General features: G+C 37.8%; 1 protein-coding gene across 13 annotated transcripts in view; it reads right to left on the bottom strand.

The window, feature by feature from the left end:
- The window catches only part of Cask (calcium/calmodulin dependent serine protein kinase), a 309,975-nt gene that overhangs the window by 14,644 nt on the left and 278,049 nt on the right, over positions 1-17,282 (bottom strand). For 4 of the 13 annotated variants that reach the window (XM_051179168.1, XM_051179171.1, XM_051179170.1 and 1 more), the window contains 6 exons: positions 15,120-15,188; positions 13,681-13,716; positions 11,917-12,113; positions 8,454-8,569; positions 1,264-1,344; positions 1,091-1,171 (listed from right to left, as the gene is read on the bottom strand). In XM_051179168.1, the coding sequence (XP_051035125.1) occupies positions 1,091-1,171; positions 1,264-1,344; positions 8,454-8,569; positions 11,917-12,113; positions 13,681-13,716; positions 15,120-15,188 (580 nt within the window). The remainder of the gene's footprint in view (positions 1-1,090; positions 1,172-1,263; positions 1,345-8,453; positions 8,570-11,916; positions 12,114-13,680; positions 13,717-15,119; positions 15,189-17,282) is intronic. The other 9 variants (XM_051179169.1, XM_051179172.1, XM_051179177.1 and 6 more) reach the window with 7 other exon arrangements.

Genomic DNA, 17,282 nt, shown 5'->3' with positions numbered 1-17,282 from the left:
CCAAATAAAACTAACAACAACAACAAAAACTAAGCTACTTAACTAGACATTTAATAACCAGGAAGTTCAAATACTATGTAATCAAGATGAAACTAAACATTACCCAAATGTAATGTAGTCATGATACAGACATGAGAATTGAATGAACATTTCAAAATGCTTGAGTAGAAAATCGCAGTAGCACCAATTGCAATACCCAGTAAGCTTTTCTTATGTTAACCCGTGGAATTCAGAGGGCTCCTGGTGTACATTGACCTTGTCTCAAAGAGGCTTCTGAACACTCAGCAGGGAGGAGCCAGTCTTAACATTTAGCCGTGGCTGGCTTCAAACATGCAGGGGTCCTATTGTCTCTGCCTTTTTTGTCCCGGAGTCACTCATTCTCCCTTAGCTCTGCCTATCCTGCCTACCTTCTGGATCGTTTTTTGGAACTGAAATGTCAACCTCCAGAATAATGATGTGAACAATAAAATGATAGGTCAGATAGCTATGACTTAGACAGCATCTGCTTCATATACATACTCTTGAACCTTTGTACAACAATGAGATTACTCCATTTCACAGTTGTGGAAATGAAAGAGGGCAAGAGGTTAGCAATAGGAAGTAGACAAGTAAAGGTGATTGAAAAACATTACAGATTTTAATTCCTTATACTAAACAGAGAGTTCACTGACTGGGCTTTAAAAGTATAAGTCAATAATGTAGATAATGATTGGCAGAAACATGATTGTATCACAGAAAAATATAAAACAGTTAAAGCTTCTTTTCTAAAAGAATCTTTCATCTAGATAATGTTTATGACATACTGTTGGGGAAATTAGGTTCCAAACAACATGGGCAAGACTAATGCTCTAACTCCCCACTCTGCATATGTTGGCATTAAGAGAAGCCTGGAAGGGGATTTAACCAACATTTATGGCACTTAGTATTTGAAAAATGAGTTTGAATTACCTCATTTCCTTCATTGCTCTTCTTTTGGATTTTACAAATTTCCTATAGTACACACTTATTATTTATGTAATTTGGAAAGTATGCATATTACAATGATAACAACATGGTAGGATAAAAAAATTCAGATTGATCCATTGCTTACGTGGAATAGGGTATGCAAACCGGTCCGGGTGCTTTGTGATGAGGGTGTTTTTTATGTGTCTTCTCCCAACACCATGTGCACCTATGCAATTTTTGAAAAGAGTGATAAAATTAACAGCTAGTAATAACATTTGAAAAATGCTTTGGAGGTGAGAATAACCAAGCTAAACTTACCTAATAAGACCAGTGTTTTCCTTTTGAATGCTGGAAGTTTGACTACTTCTTCATATGTGACGAGATCTAATTGATCAAACACTAAAATGCAAAGATTTAGAAGTTTATGGGATGGATATTTCATGGAGGTGAATTATAATTTTATTGGAAAAACTTAAGTTACAGTGACACCATGAATCCTGCTTATGATATGGAGCTTACATATGATTTAATTCACAATTGCCACTATGGGAGAAAGTTTCATTTTTTTAAGCCCATGAAAATGCACTTGAGAACCAGGAACAACCGAAGAGATGATGAGTACATGCATGAAAGTCCAATTCTAAATTTCATAGTTTTTCATGCAGTATTTCACAAATCATTTGAGTTGACTGAGAACCACATGCTGTTCATCTTTTCACAATTCTAAGAAATTAACAATGTTAAAAAGAAAAAGTCTTTGGGCAGCAACCAACACAAGTAGACCATGGGTGCAACTGAAGTTAAGCGAGTATGGGCCAGCTGTAGCACTTCCAGTGATGGGTGAGAAATGCATGGTCACCCAGTTTTTATTTAATGTTATTTCTCTTTTATTACTTCTTCAGAATTGATGGAGGTGGCATGTTAGAATCTGTCAAAGCCAGGTTCTGGATGGATTTTTATAAACTTTTAATAGAACATTTCACAAATTTTACTGTAACTCAGGTCTTGGGAAGGCATGGGTTTTAAGCAGGGAAACATGCATTCCTGGCCCGGAAACCATGTCAGCCATTAATTATATGGGACGCTATGTGATAAATCAGGATGGATAGGATGGAAATAATCACGGAGAGTCTGAGCTTTGAAACCTTTGAGAAAGGGGTAGTTGTTTAATTATTATAGACAGAGAAATACTTTAAAAGTTTCAGAAATGCACCTCTCAACAACACTATGATGAGAACAATCTCAAGCAACATGGGGAAGCTATCATAGTGAATGCTCATTGCTATTGAAAGGGTCTGATTTGAGAGAATTTGAAAATTCTCATGAGAAGGCTGAAATCAGACATCTGCATTTCCTATAAACTACCCACCCATGGTTATACCCAACTATTATCAAGTACACAGTGAGGTTTCCTCTTAAAATATTGAGTTCCCCCCAGGATTTCAGAGGGGTTGAATAATTCAGTGAAGTGGATGTCACAGTTGAATCATGCAGAGAGCTTCTGCTCCCTGAAACAATATGGCCAAATGAGCTTGGTCCTTAACTTTTGTGATCTGCACAGTAGCAAAGAACCTTATGATACAAAAATAAGATACCATGGAATATAATAGATCACAAACACATAAATGAATGAAAGGCATCATTCTCAAAATATACAGAGAAAGGAATGTAATATATTAAAATAAAGATTAGTGCATCTTAATGGGTCTTTGTGCATTTGTTTCCTTTTGATAAGTTGATTCTATAAAAGTTGAGTAAAAAAGTCTTTAGGCCGTATTCTCTAGCAATAGTGTATATTGGAGAAAAGTTTGCAGAATGGCATGGTCACAAAATTAAAATGAACATGAGACTCCCTATGGTAGAGCTAGTTTGCTGTGCTACAGTCATAATGCAATGACGAGGATTGCAGAAGTAAAAGCAGGAGTGCTTATGGCATTGCTTTCTGTACCTATTGCCTTGAATGGTATTTCCATTGAGGAGAAGTGTGCTTATGGGAAGAAGTCACCAGCAAATTGACATGTTTTAAGCTATGCAAATCATCAAGTAATTCATGAAAGCGCAAGATGATGAAGACACAAAGTTTTCTGAAAGGCAGACCTCCCTCTCTAGAGTTTAACTTGAGTCTTGCTTATTTACTCTTTTCTCATTTTCTGAAAGTACATAAGTTAGGGACTAACAATCAACATACCACAAATGAATGAACAGATAGGTTAAACGTTAGAATCTTAGCTATGAATGAGTAGCATGAAGAGGTTACTCTGGTCTAAATAAAATTGCCACAAAGTCATAGGGTTGCAAAACAAAGCAAAATGGGATATTTGAAAACAAGAGATAACAGGGATATTAGAAGAACACTTAAAGACTGCACTTTTAAAGGGTTTAAATTGCTTGCTGATTAAAGAAAAAGGACTTAATAAAATAAAATCATCAAAAACACAAAGACATAGTCATTCAACAGGTTACTTACATGCACAGAGGCCATTGGGAGTGAGACAGCATGAAAAATGTACAGGGGTCATTGAAATATGACTTTTCATATATTAGTAAAATAAAAGTATAATAGGCACAAAATAAACTTTGTCATGCAATATTTTAAACACAAGGTAAATAAACCACATTGAGAAACAAACTCATTTTAATATAAATTCAATCATACCCTTATATAAAAGCCAGTGGATTTTATATGGTAGTGTGTGTATAGAATTTGTGTGGGAATGATAAGAAACCCTTTTTTAGAGAGAATAAATGCAGGGGCCTTTTACTTTTCACTTTGTGCATTCCTGTACCACCTGCAACTTTGAGTTATATGTGCCTATTAGCTCATTATTATTGTATTTTATGGTTCTAGGGATCAAACTCAGAGCTTTGCCTTGTACATGCTAATAAAGTGCCCTATCACCAAGCTATACCTCTAGCCCTGCAGTCATTAAAAAAAAAAAAAAAAAAAGCCAATGTCAGTGAGGTTATAGGCCACTTTTCTTCATGATAGTTTAAAAAGGCTAATTACTACTTTGTAGTATTAAGCAAAATTTAAACACAGAATGTATACTATTCCAGAAATCATCTAAGTTCATATACACCCATATAAGCAGTATTTTTAGGACATTAAATACCCTTGTTCTAATGTCTCATGTAAAAATGCATACAGATTTCCTAATTTGTATAAAAGGTTAAGTCAGTAACTCGAACTATAAGTGACTTTAAAAAAAATGTGCATTGATGTTTTGGCTGCAAGTATGTTTGTGTGAAGGTATCAGATCTTACAGTTAGGGAAAGCTGTGAACTTCCATATGGGTGGCGGGAACTGAACTTAGCTAGGTCCATTGGAATAGCTGTCAGTGTTCATAACCACTGAAGCATCTCTCCAGCCCCCTAAAAGTGACTTCTTGAAGTCTTGGGTTTAGGAAGCTCAGTGCATTTAGAGTATGGTTCTAGCGGGATGTCAATACTGTTTGCATCAGATGCTTGTGGCTAAAAGGAAAGTCTCATGAGTTTGCAGAAAGTGCATTTGGTGTAACTGCTACACATACCATAATCCAATTCATTCCCAAGAATTCAGAAATATATCCTGGCGTACTTTGTTTATATTTCTCTGATTTCCTGGTAAGCTACTTAACATTTCAGGCACTTAAATATTTAAGCAACTATTTGGGGGAAAAAAAACCTCTGTAGTTTGAAAGACTACAAGTAGCTTCAAATACTGATAAACAAACAGACAAACAACAAACAACTCCCCGCCAACCCAATTCCAGGTAAGAATGAGTTTCAACTGGTGTCACTGGCTCAGAGAGGACACAGTATGTCTGTAGTGGCCAGATAGCTAATGCAAAACTAAACAAAGCAGGGGTGTATGGGTATGGGCGGCATTAGGGAATGAAATGTTCATCCAAAAGGGATTATCAGCAACCCACAGACCCTAAAAAAGGAAGTAGCTTAGTGATACTGCATTCACTGTTTTGCCAAGGGATGTCTAAAACCCAACATTTTATGTTACATAACCTGATTTTCAAATGTGGTACCATAAAATTATTCAAATATTGTGTGTGGATGAAATTTATTTGTGCCACTTATGATGTAGGATGTAGGCTGCACAGTTTGAGCTTTAACTAGACATGTGGATTTTCCTGGTGACAGAAATAATAGATTTTGATGTTGTTATTGCCATTTATGGTGCTGTTGACAAAGTCTCTGTCCTTTATTCTACTTGAAGATACAGGTAATTTCCAGCTTTGATAATCACATTTAGAACTTGTCATCATCAATGCATGATAAATTTTCCAAGGCTTCGAACAGGCAACAAAACCCATGGCCTTATTTTGAATTACTGCACAACATAGGAAGAGGAGAGTGTGCTGTATTTTATGGTCAATTTATGATGAAATCCTTGAGAAATATAGTTTGATTTGTGAGGATCTGGCTAGTTGTTGGTATGAAAGAATACACTAGTTCCATGTTTTCATAGCATCTGCCTTACCTAGATGGAGGCCAACAGTATTTTACAGCAATTCTTTCTTTTTTGTTTTGTTTTTGTTTGTTTTACAATACATGCCAGGTTTATTCTCACAACTTACACACAGCTCTGGGAATACAATGTTAAAACTAATACAAAATGTTAAAATTCTTTGTAATTAAAAATTTGCTCATCTATTTACATCTTCTCGAGAGTAATGTTACTTTCGCTTTTGTTTTTAAAGGTGTAACTTTGTAAAAAGCAGGTGTTCTTTCTAGGGTAAGAATGATTAAGACACTCAAGGGGCACATGCACCTACACCATCTCCTCAGCAGAACATCACTGCTGAAGGTGTACAGCAATTCTTTATATGGGCAATACAATAATTTATGAGGCAACCTCATCCTAGCTAAAGCAGACAGCTGTCTCCTGACAGCTTCATCTCTTGTAGGGATAAGCAAAGAGGTCTTGACCTTAGGATAATGAAGATGGAAACATTCACTAATAAAGTAGAGGAACCTTGAAGAAATGGTGACAGAAAGGAATGCTAGGCTTAGTTAGGCAAGTATATTGCAGACAGGTCAGAATAAAAGCTAGCCACCTCCTTGGAGAGAAATTAAGAACTCATGACTCTGAAGGGGAAGGAAACCTGACAGCAGAAATACAAAGGTTTAGAAAGAAACTCAAGTGGCTACGCAAGGACCTTCCTTCCAAGCTGCTCCAACTTTCTTTGAAGTCAGGCAGATAAGCACGGACAGGTAGGACAATCAATCCTTCAAGCATGACAAGGACCTGCTCGGATGTCTAGAGGAGGTCAATGGTTAGGAAAATACTAAGGGCAACAAAAAGTGGTGGCCCTCTGTCTCCTGTGCAGCTAAGGTTACTGGTTTTCCTCGGTTTGAATTTATGAGAACTTTGGCACATGGTTAGGGAACAGGAGATGTCGTGTCAAAGGACGGAGAAGAAAACAATTGTATCCCATTGTCTAAATCAAGGACAAATGCTTTTCACCTTGGACAGGCAACGTTTCTCAGAGAGCTACAGCCGGGGCCATGGAACACTGAAAGATTACTCAGCACTACCATAAGGGTACCTATTTGTGAGGCTGAGTGATGAAAGAACCTTAGATCCACTGAGGTTTACAATTAAGGGCTACCTTGATTGGCTAGCCTGACTGCCTGGTTTGGAGGCGTCAGTGGGCTAAGTGACCAAGTCATACATTTCCTCTGGGTGGGCTAATGATCCTGTCTCCTGTCACCTATTTGGTTGATAGTCACATTTGCAGGAATAGTGGACCCTGCCTACTGGAAAGCCAAATGGGCACGATGGAAGAAGCACAGCGATGCCCCAGTGCTCTAAGAACAGAAATCGCTGTCAGACTGGATGCTGATTCTCTGGCAAAATTCTTCAACAAATGATTTGACTAGGTCTTTGTCAACAGTTGGAGAAGTGGAGTTTTCTGATCAATTCACTTAATTATCCTCATAGAATATTGGCAAACTGAATACTGATGTCCACATGCCTTCCAATTAGTAGAGTACCCAGCTATTTCTTTGTTTTTCTAGGTTTAAATTAATTTGAGTGTCATCAGTATTTATATGTCATTTAACACTATACAAATGACAAGTTGAGCTAGAGAATGAATGTCCTCTTTCATTTTGATGCTGGGGATAGAACCCAGGGCCTTTCACATGTGAGGCAAGCACATTGCTACTGAGCTACAACTCCAGCTGATTACTGTTTTCTGTATTTAACTAATGTGATTTAGATTGACCTAATCTTGTGAGTTGGCTTGATAGTGTTAGACTGGTGGAAACAGAGAAGAGGAGACGTCCTCAAGAAAAGCTACGTTCTGCTGTGCAGTTTTCCAAACAGTACTACTTGAAATAGTGGTTGCTAGAGTCTGTTTAGATACTCTGCTTTAAATATTTTTTTCCCTTTATGAAGCCAACACAGAAGCCATTGTGAGGCTACTGCACTGTGGTAGTATATGAGAAACAAAGTTAATTGGGAATAAGAGTGCACAGTGTAACTGGTATGAAGGGAAAGAGCCTTCATTTAATTAATCCATTTCAACTTAACCCATGTGGACACTCACGCTCATTTCTAATTGAGAATTCAGAAGTCATAAATGTCTTTTCCTAGTGAATGTTGATGTATGCTAGAACACTGCACAAAGAAAGTCACATTCCAGATTTCTCCCAAGCACACTGAATTACTGGCGTTATTTGACTTCTTTGGCCACATGTTTGATATTCTGGAGTTACTTCTGAAACCTTGGGAACTAATCTATTGCCAACGTTTAATTCCTCAGGAAAAATCCTTATGAAAGGAGTCGCATTGAGAAGTCATTGAAATTAAATATACCACCACATATTTTCTTTCAGCTTAGATGACATCCTGTGAGTCTTCTGGAATTCAAGTACAATAACAGATCACACTTTCTTGGTATGCATTTTTGTTTTTGACACAACAGTGAACCCTGTGATTCAGTTGAACCCCAGCTTCCATATAGACAAAGGGAAGGGGAGATACTGGGGGACTAGATAATGTTCTTGTGTTTTTAATAACTTCAGAGAACAATGAGGGAAGTTGCATAGTCACAGAAGCGATCTCAAGTTAAGTATGCATGTCACCTGTGCCCTTTCAAACTAGCTACAGAACTCTGTATGTAGCATGGCCCTTCTGTACACCTTTGCCCTTAATACTATCATGGGTCCATACCAAGGGCCAAGAGGAACTAGGAAGGAGGGTCATTTGCTCAAGGCCAATCTCAGCCAGAGAGGAGAGAACCCCACGGACTCAACACACCCTGAAACACTTAATTCTCAAGTTGTTCCTTTCATCATAGAGGATACTACCTCCAAACAGCACTTTTGTCCTATAATGTAGAGCTCTGCAAAAGAGGCAGGGGTTCTTAAGGCATCTGCAAGTTGGTCAAGGTCGAATAGGATACAAGGTTCTGAGGAGAGAACTCTAAAGACCAAAGTAAATGCTGTATTTGTTTTGGTCTTGGAGATGTTTGATCCGGCCTCAGAAACAGACATGTTTTTCCTACCTGCATTGTGCTTTGCCAAATATTTGTCTTTGTACTGCTTCTTTTTCTTGCCAAACCAAGTACAGCTGGCCTGCTGCTCTTGTTTGGTCTTCTCCATGGCAATGCAAGCGACTCGCCTAGTACACAAAGAAAGGAAGAAGGAAAGATAAATCCGACAAAGTTAATGCATAGTTTCATGCTGAGAAAAGTGAAAAAGTCATTTGAAGCTACACAAAACAGCAAGAACATTCTCCCTCCTTAGTCCTTGAAATCATTGGCATTAAGGCTGTTTTTTGGCTTTCATGACAGCTTCCTAGAAATGATTTAAAACTATAAGTTTATGTTAAAATTATTTTGTGTTCCTTGAGCCCACATTAACTGAGTTTCAACATGTGGTTATGAGATTCAGCATGATGAGCATGGGATGAGTAGGCCTGTTTTGCATCCTGTATTTGTCACTCATTTTCAGTGCTTAGTACTTAGTGTCAGGCATGTTTCTAGGAATTTTCCAATTATTAGTCCAGGTAATCTTTCAGACACACTGAATCATGCGTTGCACAGAAATTCTTAAAGTTTACAGTTTTGCCTTCCATCTTATTTTAGAAATGATTTTTGCTCATATGAAGTAGGAGTCCAGTCTCTTTTGTCTCCTTTATGGCTACCCAACTGTCCTAGCAGGATATACTGAAAATAGAAGATCATTCCTCACCACTGTGTAATGCTATTAGTTATATAGCAAGTGCCTATTTTGGTATGGGAGTGCTTTAGGATTTTGTCTCTTTAGTTGGTCTGTCTGAGCATCTCTGAATTACTTTGTGGGTTTTGGCATTTGGTTGAGTAAGACCTTGTTCCTTGTTCAAGATATCCTGGCTATCCCTGAACTTGTGCATTTCCAGATGAACTTTAAAGATATTGTATGTATGTATGTATGTATGTATGTATGTATGTATGTATGCATGCATGCATGTATGCGTTGGATGCTGGGTGTCCTCCTTGTCACTCCACCTATTCTTTTGAGGCAGGGCCTCTCCCTGAACCGGGTGCTCATGTTTCCTCAGCTAGGCTGGAAGTCAATAAGTCTCAATGATCCTCCTGTATTCATTTTCCTAGGAGCAGGCATATCCCTGATTTGCTATGTGGGTCCTGAGATCTGAACTTTGGGATTCATGACTGGATAGCTAGTCCTCTTAATTAATCATGGAGTCATCTTTCTAACCTCACCAAGTAAACTTTAAAGTTAGTTTATCAATTTCTTTTTCTGTTTTTGCATTTTTCAACCTCCACATGAAGTTAATTTTATTCTTTTTTATTTTTAAAAATATTTTTATTTAAATTAGAAACAATCTTATTTTACATATCAATCCCAATTCTCTCTCCTTCCCATCCTCCCATGCCCCCAACTGAACCTCTGTCCCACCCCTCATCTACTCCCCAGGAAGAGTAAGGCAGGATCATCAAAGTCTGTCACATCATTTGGGGCAGGGCCTAGGCCCTCCTCCATGTATCTAGGCTGAGAGTATCCCTCCATGGAGAATGGGCTCCCTAAGACCATTTGTGCACTAAGGATAAATATTGGTTCTGCCACCAGAGGCCCCACAGATTGCCCAGGCCTCCCGTCACCTACGTTCAGGGAGCCTAGTTCAGTCCTATGCTGGTTGTCCAGCTGTCTGACTGGGGTCCATGAGCTCTCACTACACCAGGTCAGCTGTCTCTGTGGGTTTCCCCAGTATGGTCTTGACCCCTTTGCTCATCACTCCTCCCTCTTGCAACTGGATTCCAGTTCAGCTCAATGCTTAGCTGTGGGTGTCTGCTTCTGCTTCCATCAGCTACTGGATGAGGGCTCTAGGATAGCACTTAATGTAGCAATGGGGGAGGGGGGATAGGGGAGGGAGGAAAGAGAAAGAGGAGGGGAGAAGAGGAGAACATGAGAGATCAGGATTGAGTAGGGGGAAGGATAAAGGAGAGCAAGAAAAGAGATACCTTAATGGAGGGAGCCATTATGGGTTTAATGAGAAATCTGGCACCAGGGAAATCTTCTGGGACCCACAAGGATGACCCCAACTAACAATCTAAGCATGTCCTTCCCCTATATTGAGGTTGATGACTATGTTAAATGCCATCCTAGTTTGTCAACTTCTAAAATTGGGATTTTGATTGAGATTGCATTGGTACAATTAATATAGCAAGGATAGACATTTTTACAATATTAAGTCTTATAGCCCATGAATGGAGTGTTTATCTGTCTCTTCTTTAATACCTTAGTAAATTTTATTTTGTTTTGTTTGAGATGGGTTCTCATTTATCTCAGTGTGGCCTCAGAGTCTTTATGTAAGTCAAGGATTACTTGAACTCTGTATGCTCTTGCCTGCACCTCCAAGTACTAGGATAGCAAATGTGCACTACCATGCCTGACATTTTTTCTTGTTCTTAGAAACAAGGTTTCATGTAGCCCAGGCTGACCTCAAAGTCACTATGAAAATAAAAAATCTCTTCACCCAAGCTCTGTTGCATGATATCTTTCTCTCATGTGCATCCCACCCCCCTACCCCCGGGGTCAGGGTTTCTCTGTGTAGCTTTGGAGGCCGTCCTGGAACTCGCTCAATAGGCCTCAAACTCACAGAGATCCGCCTACCTCTGCCTCCCAAGTGCTGGGATTAAAGGTGTGTGCCACCAATGCCTGATTCATATGCTGCCTTTTAAAATTACAACAGTTATACAAAACCAAACCCAGGCATTAACTTTACCTTTTTTGGTATCAGATTTCTGGTAGATATTGGCCAAATACTTAAGAGGGCAAGACACACCCTCTTGTCTCTCAGTTAAAAAACAGTGTCTGAAATGCCTGTCTGACTTCAACCTGTTTCACAAGTTCAGCCTTCTAACAGAATAGGTCATCTCCCCCTCCTCTGTCTCTTGTTTTGTGGATGGAACCCAGGGCATGCCAGGCAAGCATCTACTTCTTAGCTAGAAAGACCATTCTTAAAGAATGGTAAGGCAAAGAACAAAGCTTCTGATTGTCCTTTCTCCCAACAGCAGAATAGGTCACATCATCTTTAAATACTCTTAGTGACGCTGAGTCGTGACACTTGAAGATTTTTTTTCCTGATGTTGTGGGATGGTCATGAAATAATATAAAGGGACAAAAGAAGCTACATCTGGAAGAAAATGCCATTCTAAAAAGATTAGAACAGTGGAGTTAAAGGCTCTGCGCAAATGACTGAGACTAGTCATTCAGCTTGTCTCTGAGCCTCCTTTCCTCACTCACGTGCTGATCTAAGTGGAACCAGTATCTGACTAGCAGCTGAGTACTGAGAATTCTTGGACAACTTATTTTTTGGATTTGATCTCTGATCCGTATTTTGTATAGTTAGCAAAGCAAAGGATTTATCAAGCAGGTTTTATAATGCAAAACATGAAATTGACTGGAACAGAGGGTATTGTTTCATCACAAAAAAAAAAAAAAAAAAAAAAAACAAAAACATACCATTCCTGAAGTTCAGGAGAAGGAATGAGACCTGCAGTTCCATTTTTGGAGTTTTCCAGTTTACCCTGCCACCAGTTGTGGTCATCCTTACTAATGATCTGAATGATGTCACCAACTCGGAATCGGATGCCAGCTTCTTTGCAGGGGATGAGGTCATCCTTGGCTGGATCATATTCGAATTGTGCTCTTACATAGATCTATAAAACAGGAGTTTGTAAGAAAGGAGGCCACAGTGATGTGAAGGAAAATGGTGAGCAATAATGTAATAGCCACACATCTACACTTACAACACAAATAGGACATCAGATGGTGAAAACTGAAACGATGTATGGTAATAGGACACAAGAAACAGGGTGCCACATCTAATGATTACAGCTACGACTTTGCGATTTATAATTAAAAGGAACACTTAAAATACTTGTTGAATGAATTATGCTTTTAGTAATAGGATAGGTGTATAATTATAGAGCAGTATGCTCACCAATTTTAAAACTTGCTGTGACTATGGTGATGGTATGGATATGTTGTCAATACCATGAGGCAGCCCTGAAGGCATGGACACTAGCATTTAGGGTAGGTTTATATCTTAAAGTAGCAAGAACTCTCTGTGTTGGTATCTTGCTGCTGGATGCTGTCATGACAACTGACAGTGTGCCTATACATTGCAGATAAAGCTATATGTAACTCAAACATTATTAAAGAGTTCAAAATACAGCTTTATTTCTTTAGAGGAATTTTGGCTTTGTATTTGTGTTTTACTCTTGTGGGAAAATAAAGATGAATCTGAACACTTGCTTTGCCAATGTAACACTTGAAATCATTACACACAGCATCAAAGCATGCATGGTTTAAAGCCCTGAGCTTTATGGTATGTGAATTTAGGAGACATAATAGCAAACTGAGGTTATAACACAGCAGCATTTTATGAATGAATGGAATTCTGAGTGTTTTAAAATAAGGTATTGTATACAAGGTTGCCTGAGTTATGCAGTTCTGAGACTAAACTGTGGGCATAGTCTACCAATTACTAATTTATACAGTTCTTAGTTCTTAACTTAAAATCAGATTTATTTTTTAGCATTTCAAGGAAAAAAACCCATGATTCTATCTTTTGATATTAAGTTTAAATAGTTATATTTAAGTGGCGGTAAAACCAACCTGAAGGCTTTGGAACTACTGTGTAATATTTCTATTTTAACAATCTAGCCCTTAAAAATGAACAGATCTCTACATTTGTACCTAAAATCAACACTGTAAAAGTGCTGGCTCTTTGAAAGTTACCTGCTGATACTGCATAGCACTTAGCATTTCTAAACTAGCACAGGTATATCAGGATGAAGGCCAGAATACTGATGCTGTTTTTCATTATAAGTAGCTTTACGACATACACAGGCAAATAACAGACTTAATTTTAACTTAGCTTTTAATGTCAGAAAAATCCCTTAAAATGTTTGTTAAGGCATGACTTTATATTTGGAATTCTATATGCACCAGAGGAAGGTAAGACTCTCTAAGGCCAAACTCCTTACTGTGAGCAAAAAATGATCAGGTTGAAATTACAATAACCATCACAGCTACAGAGGTGTGAAGAAAAAAATCTTTATAGAGAATTAGTCATGTATAATGTGTTAAAATGAAATGGTACAAGCTTTGAATGCTCAAATGTTATGGTCCAAAATGCAGACATTATGGGATGGAAAGGGTTAATAAAGGATTGACTATTAGCTCAGTTTAGAGAAGTTTCTATAGAGGGTATCTATTCACCTGTCGTCCTTTTGGTTGGGTGGTTGACGGCAAGTCCTGTAGAATAAAGCCAACCCAGGAGAAAAAATTTTCATTTACTTGTCAAGAGTACAAAGTAATTTGTGTGTTTCTGTTACGATATGGTTAAAAATGAACTAGATTTAAGTTGTAAAGAGATCATATACATTATTACATTTCTCAGAAGTGTTGAGTTATATATATATATAAAAAATCAAAACCAGGCCATTTAGCAGCAAGCTGAAGAAAGCAGGTAAGTTGAAGCAGAGAGAAAATGTGTTCTTAAGAAACAACTCAGCATCTTCAACACAAAAGCCACTGCGGTTCAAACAGCCTATTACAAAAACTCCTGAGCACAAAAGAACGGTTGTCCTTTTCAACTTCACTGCAACCGTTTAGATTTTGAAAATTTTAATGGGTCTATGGCTTTTTACCATCTTAAAAGCGTTACATGTTATTGTTAACAAGGAATTCTTTGGGAGCCTAGATTCACATTGGCAACACAGGAGTAATTTTCTTGAACAAATTTTCTTACTTAGATACTTGGGATATCATTCCATTTGAGATGATCTTTGAATGATTTATTACTTTATTTGATAAAAAAGGTCGATATATTCTTAAAGGGCAAATTAGAAGTCAGGACCAAAGGCAACCCTGCTGCATTCGAGCTCTTGTAATTGCAGCTGGCTGACCAGCAGCAGAAGCAACAGCAGCAGCAGCAGCAGCAACTTAGCAACGTGCTATCTCGAAAAATGGCAAACCTGCACATGCAAATGCTTCTGTTTGATTAAACAATTCTTTCTATCATCCAGAATGGAGAGTTCTGAAAAACAGCAACTTTCCAAGTTCAAGTCAAATACGTACTTTGTGTTAAAGATGTGATACCAGCGTGGCTTAAGTGCAGTTTGAAGCCAGTTCCTTTTGCTTTTCATATCCAGGCAAGGCTTATAATTCACAAAAAATATGTGCACGTACCACAATAACAAGAGGGCACACCAATTCGTAAACTTAGATAGCGGAAACTACAACATGTTGCTGATATCCCTCAGAATGGAAAACCATAAAACCCAAGAACACCCAAATGTTTATTCTGCAAAAAAAATCCCTTACATTTCTTCATCTTTTTTTTTTCATTAAAAAATTCTTAAAGAAATTTAAACACAATTCTATTTATTCCTTTGAGCAGTCGTGGTGGGGAGGTGGAGAGGTAGTTTAGAACAACTATAGCAGTCTTGAACTATGTTTCTTCAAATGTAACTGATTTTGAAGGAGAAGGAAATGTTGAGGAAGGTTTTTCCAGGAGTAAAACTGCGTTGCAGCTGCGGTAGCCTTGTTTGCCTGCAGAAGACATTCTTTCCACTGAACACATGTAACTAAACACTCATGGCAGGTGAGCACCAACAAAATTGTCACACTTGGCTGTGTGGAGCTAGAGTTCTTACCGAAACAGAATTGTTAGTGCTGCTATGACCATTAGCAGGGGACTGTCTGGAAGTGGAGGGGGAATCTCTCTGAAATAAGACACAAGGTTCATTAACACAGAAGAGCAGCACAGAAACAGATATTTACATCAACAGTTACAACCACAGTCTCACAACCGTTTCCTTTGAGGCTAATGCTCTAAGAGGTGTCTTACTGACTCACTTGCATGATTTCACAGAAGGATGAACAAAACTTTGTTTTGTACTTTGAAGATTCCCGTATTATAAGTGAGGACAGTGTTGCCATTCATGAATGATTACTTTTCTCCTGTATCCCAAATTCTACAATCTTTGCTTTTTTATTTGGACTCCAGGAGAGTGATATTAAAATCCTACTAAATATTTCATGATGATAAATATTATAGTAGGATTGCGCTAAGGAGCTCAACTGCCTAGTTTTATATTAAAGAATAGGTTTGAGAAGTAGGCAACGGTTTTTAGGGACCCACTGTCAAGAACTACCAAGTAACTCCATTGAGAGTTAATGAACCTAAGAGAAAGACTTCACATGTAATCAACTTAGACCTTTCTAGAATAAGTAGTACTAATGGGCATAAAAGACTCATTTTAGCAGACTGAGTAAAATGGTAACTCCATGCAACAATGTTCTACTTCTGGCCAAATTCCTAGGTGACACAGCATTCTCTTTAGCCACACTCTCAGATCTCTCTGCTATTCAACCCACTCAGAATCCTTCACAGGTTCCATTCCTCAGTGTTCAAATCAACTTAATGAAAAGAGCTAAGAGAAGGAAATAAGGGCTTTGAATACTTAATTTTTAAGAGTTCCTTATGAACACTAAAGTTATTTTTCTAGAATATTGGAAGAAAACTTCTAGAATTTGTCAGTCTGAAATAGAATGAGATCCTTTAGAGGTACATTCTCAAATAATATTGAGTGGCTTGATCTCTATTTGTCACCCTTGGTGATTCAAGTTAGCAGGGTATGGTGGAAGTATGAGCCCTCATTTGTAAAGCCCATGCGATAGCTAGAAGAGGCCAAGCCCAGGGGTGTGTGTGTGTGTGTGTGTGTGTGTGTGTGTGTGTGTGTTTGGGGGGGCAAGGACCAATGTGTTTATATGTTGCAGGTGAGCAGAATAAGACAAAGGAATCATTACTTTCCCCCTAATATTCAAAGGTATAGAATTTATATGTATAATACGTGTGTCTTCCTCAAACTAGCTCAACCACTTGAAAAGAAGAGAGAAACTTTTATCAATAACTAACAATATCTTCTGGTTAGCACCCCCACCCAATTTATTTATTCAGTTCCTTCAATACATGAGAAATGCTGTGAGGAAAACTTATGGTTTTAGAGTGTTTAAATTATCTATGAAAATTTATGCATGCTATTCTCTCTTTGCCTGAATGGTTCATACTCTAAGTAACAATCTTGAAGCTGGACAAGTTCTGCAAAGTTTTGAAATATATTATTAACTGACATTCCATAGGAAGCCACCAAGAGGAGCTCAAGACCCAACAAAATAGACATTTTAATTGTCACTGGCTCACTAAAAATCTACTAGCCAAAAGCACAGATTCTTATATATAAGTTGAATAGGCTTAGGTGATAAATATGTACCCTCTAATTGTTTTTTTTTTTTGTGAATTGTGCAGTATCATTTGAGTCTTGAAACGTATAATTTCCATTTCAAATTTTCTTAAGCACAAATCTAGTAAGTTAGCACTAGCCCTTAAAAATTACCTTTAGAAAATATAAATTTCATACCTATTTATTTGCAGTGACAGGGATTGAACCCAGGGCCTCACACATGCTAGGCAAGCATTCTACCACTGAGTTATATTCCCCAGCTCTTATACTTCATAATAACATATTTGGAAGATCCATAAGAAAAATTTTAAAATAAGCTTCAATAAATAATATCTGAGCTGGATGTGCTATAACCAAAGAATGATACTGTTATGATGATTTGTGTCTCTCAATATAGAAAGAATAGATTTTTTTACTATAATGAACAACATAAAATTGAAAAAATGTAAGTTGAAAGAGTTTTAATTGGTAGAGGATAAACCTGATTTAAGAAACTTTGGTGTTGTTACTCTACAAAAGGTATTTGTTTATGAGTCATTTGATATTTCAAATATGTAGGCTTTTACAAAAGGT

Source organism: Phodopus roborovskii, unplaced genomic scaffold, assembly GCF_943737965.1.
Source record: "Phodopus roborovskii unplaced genomic scaffold, PHOROB, whole genome shotgun sequence".
Classification (NCBI taxonomy): domain Eukaryota; kingdom Metazoa; phylum Chordata; class Mammalia; order Rodentia; family Cricetidae; genus Phodopus; species Phodopus roborovskii.
The sequence above is the reverse complement of the archived record's forward strand: the minus strand, read 5'-3'. Positions and strand labels throughout refer to the sequence as shown.